The 13,412-nt window shown below is 49.6% G+C and overlaps 1 protein-coding gene across 1 annotated transcript; it reads left to right on the plus strand.

The window, feature by feature from the left end:
- Positions 1–7,792: 7,792 nt before the first annotated feature.
- On the plus strand, positions 7,793–12,106 carry LRRC55 (leucine rich repeat containing 55). The gene is made up of 2 exons (XM_045556799.1): positions 7,793–8,576; positions 11,871–12,106. Exons 1-2 carry the CDS (start codon positions 7,877–7,879, stop codon positions 12,104–12,106), a joined length of 936 nt encoding a protein of 311 aa, XP_045412755.1. The 5' UTR covers positions 7,793–7,876.
- The last annotated feature ends 1,306 nt before the right edge of the window (positions 12,107–13,412 follow it).

A 13,412-nucleotide genomic window follows, 5' to 3' on the forward strand; every position in this document is an offset into this window, starting at 1 on the left:
ATCACGGGAGTGGTATCCCATCATATTCACAGATTCTACCCAAACTCAGGCAGGAAGTGGTAATCTCAAGGGCTATATCCGTGTCCTATTGCTGCCATCACAAATTACCACGAATTCAGTGGCCTAAAACAACAGACGTCCACTATCTCTCAGTTCTAGAGATGAGAAACCTCCTATGGGTCACCTGGGCTGAGTTCCTTCTGGAGGCTCTAGTAGAGTCTGTTTCCTGGTTTTCCCAGCTTCTAGAAGCCTCCTGCATTCCTTGACTCAGGTCCCTTCCTCCATCTTCAAATGAGCACCGTAACACCTTCAACCTCTGCTTCCACCGTTTCCCTGCCTTCTCTGACTCTCCTGCCTCCCTCTTCCACTTCTAGGGATCCTTATGATAACACTGCACCCACTGGATAATTCAGGATAACCTTCCCATCTCGGAATCCTTAACCCGATCACATCTACAAAGTCCTTTATACCATGTAAGGCAGGTTCCAGGGATTAGAATATGGACATCTTTGGGAACCACTATTCCATCCACCGCAAGGACCATTTTAGAATCTTACCTACCACAATGTTATATTTTCTGTATTCACATCAGAGCAATTTATGCGTTATATCAATTTGTAAGAATGTGTAGCATTTCTTAATGTATTTTGCACTTATTATTTCAAATCATTTATGTCTAAAATCTACTTTCCGTTGACTTTTTTTCCTTTCTCTCTGACTGTATCATTGTTTGCTTAGTAAAACCTTGTTGCCTTTTAATGTTATGTGTTTGACAAGAGCCATCTTGCCACTAATCACATTGGCCATTTCCTCAACACACAGAAAAATACCTGTTCTCCACAGCTAGGATAAACGCGCTATTCTGTTCTCTTCCTGATTTGTAGTTTGTCATTGTTTATTTCTTTCGTTGGACCATTTTTTTGCAATATAGAAAAATGAAGCATGCAGCTAATGTCTCAATAACACTTCTTATTCTGAGATTACTTTCAATATTGTTGTTTTGTTTCCCATGTTTCATATTCCATATTCTAATAGTGAGAATCACTTTCCAGAAGGTACAGTCTATCCTATGGTCATTTTTCAAAGCGCAAATACTGAGTATTGCCATGGAGTGATTTTCAGTTTGCAAATTTTTTTTTAATCTTTTAGCTAGTAAGTCCATCATCGTTACTTTTAAGCATTTCCAGTCATCATTGTCGTCGTCATCATCATCGGCGTCATCATCATCTTACTGACACGATCTGTGTGTGTTTGCCAGTTTTCCCCCCAGATGGCTTTCGCTACCAGTTCGCCAGATTTTGTTAACTACTTCATTGAGTTATGATAATAAAGAAAGCAAATTCATCTTTCTTATTTTTAAACTTTTCCAGCAACTGCAGAGATTAGCTTTCCATTTCTTCCTCTGTCTTCATTCTATTAAGGTTTCATAATTTTCCTTGAATAAATTTCTTATGTGGTAGATTAAATTAATTCTCATGTATTTAATGATTTTTCATCATGGTTACAACTAATTTAGCATGTGTTCAGGAAATCATAATAATGAAAATGATTTTTCAACTCGCTTCAGTTTCTACCACTTTTTGATTGATTTCTGTGTATTTTCCCAGTAGAGCAAAACCTTGACATTCATGGATCGAAACAATCACAGTTTCAGTAACTTGCAAGAGACCCCAAAATGTCATGGTATGTACATTTATCATTTTGCTGAGGTTTGAAATTGAATCACTCCCACTGCAAGAATGCTGAGCAGGAGAAAGTCATTTTGCAAAGGGGAATAGCCAACCACCCGGCACAGGTGTCTCGACATGGATTTATTATTATCTATATATGGAATACTTTCATAAAGTGATACAAGTTCTATTTCTTTTTGTAAAAAAAAAGTAAAATAAACTCTACAGAAGCCAACTGCTAATACTCGAGTGAAGACACTTAAGCAAGGGATAATCTATCATAAATTTTAGTTTAGTATTTCCCCAACCATGTTCTACTGAAAACTGTTCCCAATATTAACAGTTCTGACACAAAGGAGGAAGAGGAGGAAGAGGAGGAAGGGGAGGGGGAGGAGCAGAAGATAGTAAGATGGAGATCACAAATAAGTTCAGGAATTGCTGGCTATTATATATCCCTCACTCCCCAGTGCTGCCACTTGCAGACTGACCATGATCACTTGCATATTAAAGCCTCTGGGAAATCTGGCAATTAATAAATTCATTTTATTTTGTTTAACTCAGTGTTTCTCAAACTTATTCCAGAACTGTTTTCTCATGGCACATAGTGTTCCATGAGACACTAGTTTGGCAGTCACAGAATGATTAAAGGTAAAAAGTCATTTAAAATATTTCTGCCCCATTGAACTTCATTTTTACAGAAGATATTATATGCAATGATAATATTCTTGAATTGGGATTTTCCAATGATTTTACAACTTATTTTGCATAACAATGCATTCAAATCGTCTGCAAATGTAATATTTTCCTTTCTTCACTTTTCCTTTTCGTGTAATTCGTTTGTCTTTCTTTCTGCATAATATTTTCAGCAAGTTTGTACTCTGCTGCTTGTTTATTTTGTTTTACTTTATGTGCTCATTTAACAAACCCATTTTTAGTGTTTGGTGTATACTGTTCTGTTTATTAAGAAAGACTCATAGGCCGGGCACAGTGGCTCACGCCTATAATCCTAGCACTCTGGGAGGCCGAGGCGGGTGGATCGCTCCAGGTCAGGAGTTCGAGATCAGCCTGAGCAAGAGTGAGACCCCGTCTCTACTAAAAATAGAAAGAAGTTATCTGGCCAACTAAAAATATATATAGAAAAAATTAGCTGGGCATGGTGGCACATGCCTGTAGTCCCAGCTACTTGGGAGGCTGAGGCAGTGGGATCGCGTAAGCCCAGGAGTTTGAGGTTGCTGTGAGCTAGGCTGACGCCACGGCACTCACTCTAGCCAGGGCAACAGAGCGAGACTCTGTCTCAAAAAAAAAAAAAAAGAAAGAAAGAAGAAAGACTCATGGATCTGAAAAAATCCCCATGAGTTAGGTTCCTTACCCTTATTTTACAGGTCAGAAAACTGACATTTCAAATGATGATGAGACATTCTTCTTGCCTAGATCCTTTTTGTTAATGAAACTGCCACTAATATTTTCCTTTAATCATATTATTGAGTCTAATTGTAAATACAAACTTCATATAATGTAAAGAAAAAGAATCTCCGTTCTTTTTTATTTGTTTTTCAAGGTACCTTTAGTCAGTATTAAATTTTGAATTATGCTGAATACCTTCCTTAGCCTCTATTAAGATGATTACATTTTCTATCACTTTTCAGTTAATGTTATTATAATAAAGTATGATGTTAGCTTTGCTTTCCTGAGGCCAATAGTCGTCAGTTATAATGGATTACTTTTTTGTGTTGTTGTGTTTTCTGGGTTAAGATTAATATTTTATTTCTAAACTCATAAATGAGATTGGACAAACATTCCCTTCTTTAAGCCATGGGGTGAAAATTATATTTGCCTCAGTCAATTCAATACATAAAAATTTATGAAGTGGCTACCATGTTAGTCTGCACTAGACATTGTAGAACATGAAAGATTCAAAATAAGCATAATATAAGACAACATAGAAGGAGAGAAGACTTTCTATAACCATATAGGAAAAAGAATCACATTAGAGAAGACATTGTCAATGATTTTGAGAACTTTTTAAATGCCCACAATCTGTTTAACTTCACACTTTTTGTTTTCTACCATTCCATTTTGGTTCCTCCAAAGACCTAAGATGCTATTTAAATGCAAGAGATCCACTAAGTGAAAACACAGGGCCAACATCAACTCCATGAGGGAAGAGCCTACATCTATCTTCCTGGAGGCTGTAAGCCCACCATCTGGCCAAGTACCCCACACACGGTGAATGCTCGATAAATATTTATTAAAACAAAGAAATAATCCAGCTCTTTGACCAAATCATCTGATCAAGCCAGTTTTAAAAATGCAGGGCAGCTAGAGACTTGTTCAATAGGCCAACAAGAAAAAGAGGTGTTGCAAAAATTTCACCCTTATCTGAAGTCATTCTAAGAGTATGGAGGGAACAGGAGGGTTGAACAGATGGGGACAGGACAACAGACAGAGTCCCGAGATCCTGGAGAAAGAAGAAAGGAACACAGGCTTCCACTCCCCTAGATCCAGACCCAAGTGTCTGGAGAGCCCCAGGCACCCCCACCTGGCAAGGCAGTTGGCCCTTTGGATCCCAAAGGCTCTCAGATTCGAAGCCAAGGGGAAATTGATCCACTCCAGCCAAGCTTCCTAGCCCCGAGAGCTCATGTGGTGAGGACTTACGGGCAATCAAGGAACAGAAAAAAGGAGATACCTCCTATAATTGTCCCTAACAAGCCCTGAGCCAGTCACCTGGTACCTGGAGCACAAAATACATTCAGACCCAGGGAAACAGATGTCATACAGCAGTTGAATGGATTTATCACATCAAATGAGCAAACTTGGATATGGAATCAACCTAAGTGCCCATCAGTTGATGAGAAGAAAATGTACTCAGCAGACAGACAGACAGACAGACACACACACACACACACACACACACACACACACCATGGAGTACTACTCAGCCATGAAAAGGAATGAAATAATGTTATTTGTAGCAACTTGGATGGAACTGGAGAATACTATCCTAAGTGAAGTATCACAGGAATGGAGAAACAAACACCACATGTTCTCACTAATGAGTAGGAGCTAAACACTGGGTAAACACAGCCATATAGTGGTATAAAGGATGCTGGGGGCCAGGCAGTGGCTCACGCCTGTAATCCTAGCACTCTGGGAGGCCAAGGCAGGAGGATCACTCAAGGTCAGAAGTTCAAGACCAGCCTGAGCAAGAGTGAGACCCCGTCTCTACTAAAAATAGAAACAAATTAGCTGGACTACTAAAAATATACAGAAAAAATTAGCTGGGCATGGTGGGCACTCTAGCCCAGGCAACAGAGCGAGACTCTGTCTCCAAAAAAAAAAGAAAAAGGTGCTGGAGACTAAGAAGGGGAGAGGGGAAAGGAGGGGAAAGATAAAAACTTACCTATCTGGTATAATGTACACTATTCTGGTGATGGGCACACTAAAAGCCCTGGCTGCAGCATTATACAATTCATCCTTTTAACAAGAATACTTGTACCCCCTAAATTATTTTTTTAAAAATAATAAAAATAAAGTGTCTCTAATAAAAAAAAAGTGAGCAAACTTGTCACATGTACTCCTTTTTTTCTTTCCATCCTTATTCATGCCTTCAATGCCCCCCATTTTGCCCCCAGACCTCCGCCCCGCAACTAAGTCCCCTTCCCATTCCAAGCCCTCTCATTTTCCCCTTCTGGCTCTGATGCCCTTAACATCTCCCTCCTCCACCTACAATTCCAGATCCAAACCTCGACCCTACGCCAAGCTCCCTGCTGGGCCCTTTTTCTCTCTCTGCCTCTCTGCTCCTCTGCCCCTGGCTCTGTCCAGGCTGGCCTACCCTCCTCTCCCCCTCCTCCCTCTGCCCTATCCCCAGGATCCTGCTGGTGGCCATGAATTCTGCCGAGTGCATCCTTCCCTCTGCTCCCGTGGTGGTGGGGTCCATAGCCAGTTCTCCTGTTGCTCAGAGATGTGGAGGCAGTTGCTAAGAGACAGTGAAACGTCAGTACCTGGCCCTCGAGGAAAAAAAGGGGAGCGAAAAAGGCAGAGAGGAGGGAGAGGGATGAAGGGAGGGGGAGAGAGGGAGGGAAAGGGGAGGGAGGGGAAGACCTGGCTCTGGCGGAAGCCACATATCCCTGCAGCTTCAGCACCAGCTGAGTTTCAGAAAGAAGCATTCAATCGGATTCTGTGAACTTTCTTCCAAGCATCCTCTCTCTCTGATTCCCCTTTTGGGTAAAAGAAAGGGCGCAGGGACCACAGGACGGGAAAGCACAGAAGATGCTGGCCTGGGATCCAGGAGACATGGAGGAGAGGCCGGGGGAGGGGAAGAGCAGGGGAGGCAATCTGTTCTGAAGCCAGCAAGGAGCCAGCAGGGATTCCAGGACGAGGGAGGGAGACCCGCGTCTGCTGCAGATTGATGGCTGTGTCCTTGGAACCGAGTGAGTAGGCTCATGAGGGCCTGTGGGAGTGCAGGGGGCACCTGGGGGCTCAGGAAAATGAGTCTGAATGAAGGGGAGCTGGGGTGATTTCCCAGTGGGCGGGATTGAGGCTGGAAGTGGTGGGAAGAGAGGCAGTGGCAGACTGAAGGGTGAGGGGAGGACAAGTGAGGACAGCAGGTGGGCAGGAGACAGGAGAGGGACCACGGAGTGTGAGGGTGCACGGTGGGGAGGAGGCTCTGGGCGTGGCATTGCTCCTGTTCCTCTGCCTGACCAAGTCTGGGCGTGGGCTCAAGCTGGGGCAGCACAGGAGAGTGCAGTGTTTGTGGAAAGGGATGATGGGATTAGGGTGTGTGCTGGGGGTGAGAGAGGGTGGCACAGCCTGGGGAGGGGGCTCTGCAGGAGCGCGTGTGCAGAGGGAGCTGCAGAGAGAGCTGGGGAGGTAGCCAGGGCAGGACAAAATATGGGGGAGTCACAGAAGAATTGGGCTGTGTGTGTGTGTGAGAGAGAGAGAGAGAGAGAGAGACAGACAGGCAGACAGACATGAGTGCTGAGAGTGTTTGAAAGGGGTGTGCAAACGGCCAGAGTGTGGATGCAGGTTTTTCTTGGGGAGTTGTTCAAGGGGGTTCAGCTTTTTGGTGCTGATGGCGGGGCGGGGCTTTGTGGAGAAGAAGAAAATGCATCTAGCTCAGGACAGAAACCCGGAAGGAGGATGGCTGTAGCCTAGACAGGGGAGGATTAGTGGGTGACAATATTGTGAGGCTGAGTTCTGAGCCCAACCTGGCTGGCCGGCACCTGAGAGACAGCAAGCAGAGTGCTTTGTGGTTGGGGGCAAAGAAGGGAGAAGGGAGGGAGAGAGAGAGAGAGGTTGGATGGGGACCTGGGTGAGGGGGACCAGGGTATAGCACCCGATTCCTCTGCCTGAGTGTTTTCCTTGTTGACAGAGTGAGCAGCCTCCACCTGCTGAATGCAGAGCTGTGCTGAAGGAGGTGCTGGCTGGGAGAAGTAGCCAAAGCTCCTCCAGCTGCCCCCAGCCTGCACCTCAGGACTCATGGCTGTTTCCAGCCTCGGAGGCCCAGACGGCAGGTGTCACTTGGGATCTTCCTCTCCCTGGAGAACCAAGAGTCCCCCTGGAGATTCCAGCAGCCACTGAAGCTAACGACTCACGGGCTTTTGGGGGGCCCATGGAGAATCATTTCCTCCCGGGCTGCCCTCCCAAAACACCCATTCCTGGACCCCCTTGGACTCAAGCCCACTGGGCCACCACGAGAAATGGCCTCTGAGACCTTGAACGCTGGAGACCCAGGTGCAGCCCTGGCTTCCTAATCGGTCGCAGACTTGGGGCAGGGCTTGTGTTTGCTTAGAAGAAGTGCCAGGACCTTTAAAGGGCAACTTTCATCTCCTTCAGCACCTCCCTCCCACTCTAGACACAGCACCAGGAGGAAGCACCCAGCAGGCATGGACGAGAGGGACACAAAAGATCTGCAGGAACTCTTCCAGGGCCTGCCGGCAGTTGGTCCAGCCCCATCCTTGTCCCCTTCCTTTCCCAAGTTTTGATCATCATTTCACACCCTGGGGGACCTCAACTGGGTTTCTAGCCCCCTGGGCTGCAGAGGGGGACTTCCTGTGGATCTCAGGAAGCCCTTTGGTGCTTAGAGATTCCGGGCAAGGCTTGAGCCATGACACCACGTGCTCGGAAGCCCCACCCTCAAGAGCTCTGGCCCCTGATGTAGCTGCCTTCCTGTGTCACTGGCTCTTGATTCCATAAACACAGGCCCCATGGGCTCCCTTCAGCACTGCTGCTGCCAGCTGCCTAAGATGGGTGACACCTGGGCACAGCTTCCCTGGCCCGGGCCTCCCCACCCAGCCGTGCTGCTGATCTCCCTCCTCTTGGCGGCCGGGGTGATGCCGTTGGATGCTGGCACCAGCTGCCCCGTCCTCTGCACGTGCCGTAACCAGGTGGTGGACTGCAGCAGCCAGCGGCTGTTCTCTGTGCCCCCAGACCTGCCGATGGACACCCGTAACCTCAGCCTGGCCCACAACCGCATCGCGGCCGTGCCACCCGGCTACCTCACATGCTACATGGAGCTCCGGGTGCTGGATTTGCGCAACAACTCCTTGATGGAGCTGCCCCCGGGCCTCTTCCTCCATGCCAAGCGCTTGGCACACCTGGATCTGAGCTACAACAACCTCAGCCACGTGCCGGCCGACATGTTCCAGGAGGCCCACGGGCTCGTGCACATCGACCTGAGCCACAACCCGTGGCTGCGGAGGGTGCACCCCCAGGCCTTCCAGGGCCTCGTGCAGCTCCGAGACCTGGACCTCAGCTTCGGGGGCCTGGCCTTCCTCAGCCTCGAGGCCCTTGAGGGCCTGCCAGGGCTGGTGACCCTGCAGATCGGGGGCAACCCCTGGGTATGCGGCTGCACCATGGAGCCTCTGCTGAAGTGGCTGCGGAACCGGATCCAGCGCTGCACAGCGGGTAAGGGAGGGGCAGGAGGGGGCAGCCGGCAGTCAGGGGCAGGGGGAGCTAGCCTTGCCGAAAGCAAGGTCTCCAAAGAACTTGGGGGGACTTAGCAGCTTGCCTCTTTGTACACTAGCTTTTTCAGTCAACAAGTATTTGTCAAATCCTTACGATGCTTACTGGGCCCTGGGGGCCCCTTGGTTCATGAAACAGAAGTCCCTTGCCTCTGCGGTGCCTATAACTGAATGACGCAGACAGATAGTTAACAAGAATACGAATCGTACATGGAGTTCATGGCACTTTCACCATGACCTAAGAACTTGCCACACATTATTTAAGATCCCCTGTTTTTATTATCCCCATTTTGCAGGTGAGGAAACTGAGATTTAGAGCAATGCAAAGACTTGCCCAGAGTCACTCAGAAAGTGGCAGGGTCATGGATAAAACTCAGATTTATTTGCCTTCTAAGCCCTGTGCTACTCTGCCAGATGGCTTTGTAAGTGTTCTAAGTGTTGGGAAACTCTCGTATACATAGTAATAGCTAACACTACGTTAGTACTTACGCTATGCCAGGCACTGTTCTACATTCCATATTTTATCTTATCCTCACGAGAATCCTAATGAGGTCTCCACTCTACAGAAGGGGAAACTGAGGCACAAAGAGGTTCAGTAGCTTGCCCAAAGTCACACAGCTGCTAAGTGATAAAGTCAGGGCTCGAGCCCCGGCAGTCTGCCCATCCTCCGGCTGTGTCCTGGACAGTCAGCTACTAGCTGAGTTCCGGGCCGGCCAAAGGGGTTCAGCAGAGTCCTGCAAAGTTCGGGTACATGGTGAGGAGCTGAGAGGCGGATGGAGATGCAGCAACTTGACTGGCCAATCCCAACTGGAGGGTGGGTCAGGGCCTGAGGAGCCCACAGCACACAGGTCTGGGGGGCTCTGGCCCCGCCCAGTGGGGGTCCCAGTCTGGCTCAGAGGCAGGCGATGCTCAGCTGTGGCCCCTGTTCCTGGGTCTCGTGGGTGACAGCTCTGGACCTGGGCACCAGTGCCCAGCAGCACACAGCCAGGGGCTGCCGCCCAAGGGCTTTCCCAGAGCCCGGGCTCAGTGAATGCTGAGAAGGAGCAGTGCTGAGTGAGGCAGGAGGGAGTGGAGGGCTGAGTGCGGAGCCCAAGACCAGAATAGTTTGGGGGGAGCCGTGGGTCACGATTCCAGTGTTTCCACAGAGCTGTGGGAGGAAGCTCTCTGGGACCGAAATAGCTGGGGACTGAGATGGGGCGCTGGGGGAGCCTGAGGGGGAGGCTGCCTGGAGCGATCTCTCTGCCTGCCCAACCTCTGCGGGCCGCACCTTCCCTGTCTCCCGTGCACTCATGACGGAAAGGGCACTCCGGGTGCTGAGCTGCCGTCGCACCGGGACCTTTGAGGTCCCTGCTGCCTTGCAGGAGCCCAGACTCCCCGCGAGCAGGACAGGGGTCCAAGATCCTGTGAGTGCAACCTCACACATCGGTACAGGTGGGACACCTGTCCAAAGAGGGACAGTGGCTGTCCACAGGCCCACAGTGAGAGAGCAGGCAGGCCACAGCTGGAATCCGGGTCCCCTGCTCCTCCACAGACACACCTGACACCATGCACTCTCGCCAGGGTGTTTCCTGCTGCAGAGGAACCTGGCCAGAGCAGGCAGGACTAGGTCACGCTCTTCCCTTTGGGCCTTTTTCCTCCGCTTCCTCCCTTTTCCTTAGTGGGATTCTCACTATTACCCTTGCTTTTTGGAAAAATTCAAACAAAAAGGGACCTAAACAAGCCCTTGGGATGCAATATGGCTTCAAGACTGGTGCCGGGACTTCCCAGAAAGTTTTGTCAGCTCCAGTTCCACACTGGATCCCGTGCAGCCCCACCCATTGCCCCCTGGGGCTGCTCTGGGGGGGTCTGTGTGAGTGTCCCCACATCCCCAGTCCCCCATTTCTCTGCCACACCACTACCCCTTTCACATGCACAATAGACTTTGGAGCTCAGCGTCTTCCAGTTCCCGGACAGACGGGAGCTCACGAGGGTTGGCCCCAGACCCCATCCTGGCCTGAGCAGGGTCTGGGCTCCTGTGCTCACAGCCTGCAGGGACCTCTCAGCCTGGCACTGGGGGAAGGTTACACCCTCCCTCCCACACCGACTCCCATTCCTAAGGATAATGTTGCTCAGTCATTTCTCAAAAGGGTCAATCCAAACCCATCATTGGATTCTTTGCCCTCGAAAACCACAGAATGAATGCATGACATTTAAACACCCCATAATTTAGAAAACTTCTTCACATTGACTCTCTTAGACAATTGGATTATCCCCTTCTTATAGAGGCAGAACATGAAAGCCAGAAAGGCAGGAAAAAAAAAAAAAAAGACTTGCCCAACGTAAGGGCTTCATTAATATTTATCCACTGAGTGAAGCAAACACTCGGTGCTCAAAAGCCAGTGCCCAGCCCTGCATGGCAGAACTGCCACCTGCTGCTCTTCCTTCCAAGGCAGAGTGAGATAAGACCATTGGCAACCACCATGCATTTATGAAAGTGCCCCTGGAGAGATACTGGGGAGAGCAGGAACCCCAGGAGGGGGTCAGCCCCCTCCTACAGAAGCCTGAGTGCAGAACTGACCCCCAATGACCTGTCTAGAGAAGCCCAGGAACAATAATAATGAAAGCTCACACTTGCAGACTGCTTAATACGTACCAGGAACATCTAATTTACATATGTTAACTCACTGAATTCTCACTACAACCCTATGAGGTCGATACTATTACCATCCTCATTTGACAGATGAAGAAACCAAGACACAGAGGGGTTAAATAACGTATCCATAATCACACAACTAGTGACAGGTGAAGAGGGGTTGTGAGCGTAGGCCGATAGCTCCAGAACCCATGCTCTTAGCCCTATATTCTGTGATGCGAAGTGACAGGACTTGAGGTTTGAAAGAATCGCTCGGCTGACTGTGTTGAAATGGTTTAAGGCAGAAGCCAGAGACCAGTAGGGAGACGACTGTAAGGGCTCTCAGTGGGGTCCCAGGAAAGCCCCAGATCTACCACTGGTAGTAGCTGTAGGACTTCTGGCAAATTGCTAAACTCTTTAAGCAGTGATTTTCACATCTGTAAAAACAAGTATAAAAATCCTTGCCTTCAGGGCTGTTAAGAGAACTAAAGAAGGTAAGTAAAATTTTTGGCGCATGTAAGAAGCTCGGAGAATGTCTTTCTTCCTTTTCCCGGGGAGGGGTAGGGAGCTCCCTGACCCCTCCCCTCTCCCCCGGGCGCCTCACCCTCCCTGGCTTCTGTGTTGCAGACTCTCAGCTGGCTGAGTGCCGGGGTCCCCCCGAAGTCGAGGGTGCCCCGCTCTTCTCACTCACCGAGGAGAGCTTCAAGGCCTGCCACCTGACCCTGAGCCTGGACGATTACCTCTTCATCGCGTTCGTGGGCTTCGTGGTCTCCATCGCCTCCGTGGCCACCAACTTCCTCCTGGGCATCACAGCCAACTGCTGCCACCGTTGGAGCAAGGCCAGCGAAGAGGAAGAGATCTGACGCGGCTGCCTCCCGTCCCTCCGTGCCACCCACCGCCGGACCCCTCCCTGACCGCCCGCTCTGGCTGCACGGTGCCCTGGCTGCCTCGGTCATGGCCCCAGCAAGGTCCGGAAACTAACTTGGCGTGAACGTCTACTTTGAGCCAGGCACCGTGCATGTCAGACAGTGCTGGGAGTGCCAGAGGAGTCGACCTGTCCCGGCCCTCAAGGCACTCACCCCTGGCAGAGGAGAGAGATCCGAAAACTGTTCCCTTTAAGACTGTATGTCAGGACTCCGAGCACATAGCTGTGTGAGCCCGCAGCGGTGTCTAGAAAAGTCCAAGAGAACCGCAAGAGAGGAGAGATTTGTGAGCTGGGTCATCAAAAAATGTCTACTTTGACAAGTAGACAAAGAAGGGTGTCCACAAATAACAGAGGCAGAATATGCATTGTGTGTCAAGACCAGCGAACTGAAGTACACAGAGGGAGTGTGGCACGAACCAAAACTTGCCCTCTGACACCCAAACTGTCATCCGTCAACGCTGCCAGCCACTGCCTCCAGGGAGTAAGGACGCCTCCACGCCAGCCCCCGGGGCTCCTTCCACCAGCAGCTACTGGGTGAGACCACCTCCCCGTGGCTGCCCTCCCCCCCATACAGCATCACCAGCTGTGGCCTGCTGGTGAGGTCCCAGACAGCAGGCTGAGGACGGACACCTTCAGTGCCCAGTCTCCTGTCTTTCACCCAAGGCTTGGCTTTGGCAGAGAGAGCAGGACCTAGCAACTGGCACACCAAGAGTCCCGCCACCCTGGGACCCCCACCATGTGACTGTTCCTGCCACGGTGCTCACGCCAAAGGATCTCACCAGGAAAGTACACTGTGAGCCCCAGACCCACAGCCTGGCAGTGCCCAGGGCTGCAGGAGGACAAAGCCACCCCAGTCATGACTGTAGGAGGGTTTGCATTTTCTTCTAAGCAACTCCCCTGTTTAAGCATAAGAATGAGAGAGCTGTTCATTACTGAGCACTCGCCGGCGTCAGGCACTGTGAGAAGCTCTCTCCACAGACAATTCCCTTTAACACACGCAACAATCTTTCTAGGCGAACATTGTTCCCATTTTACAGATAAGGCCATTAAGGCTCGGAGAGGTTGAAGTCATGTGCCACTTAATGAACAAGATAAAGTCTGTGCTCTTTCTACTGCCTCACGCAAGTTGGGGAGCATCACGGTTCCCTCTCAAGTTCCATAAATTCCGATTCGAGTAGTGCTGTAGAAGTTCCTAGCAAGGGCCAGCACTCCTCTGGGCACTTTTATATCTATTGACTCATTTA

The sequence above is a fragment of the Lemur catta genome, chromosome 7 (assembly GCF_020740605.2).
Source record: "Lemur catta isolate mLemCat1 chromosome 7, mLemCat1.pri, whole genome shotgun sequence".
Taxonomy (NCBI): domain Eukaryota; kingdom Metazoa; phylum Chordata; class Mammalia; order Primates; family Lemuridae; genus Lemur; species Lemur catta.

Excerpts from the sequence above, each read along its gene's own strand:
- LRRC55 (XM_045556799.1), top strand. The coding sequence starts at position 7,877 with ATGGGCTCCCTTCAGCACTGCTGCTGCCAGCTGCCTAAGATGGGTGAC. Across the intron at positions 8,577-11,870 it reads GATCCAGCGCTGCACAGCGG|ACTCTCAGCTGGCTGAGTGC; the intron begins GTAAGGGAGGGG and ends TCTGTGTTGCAG.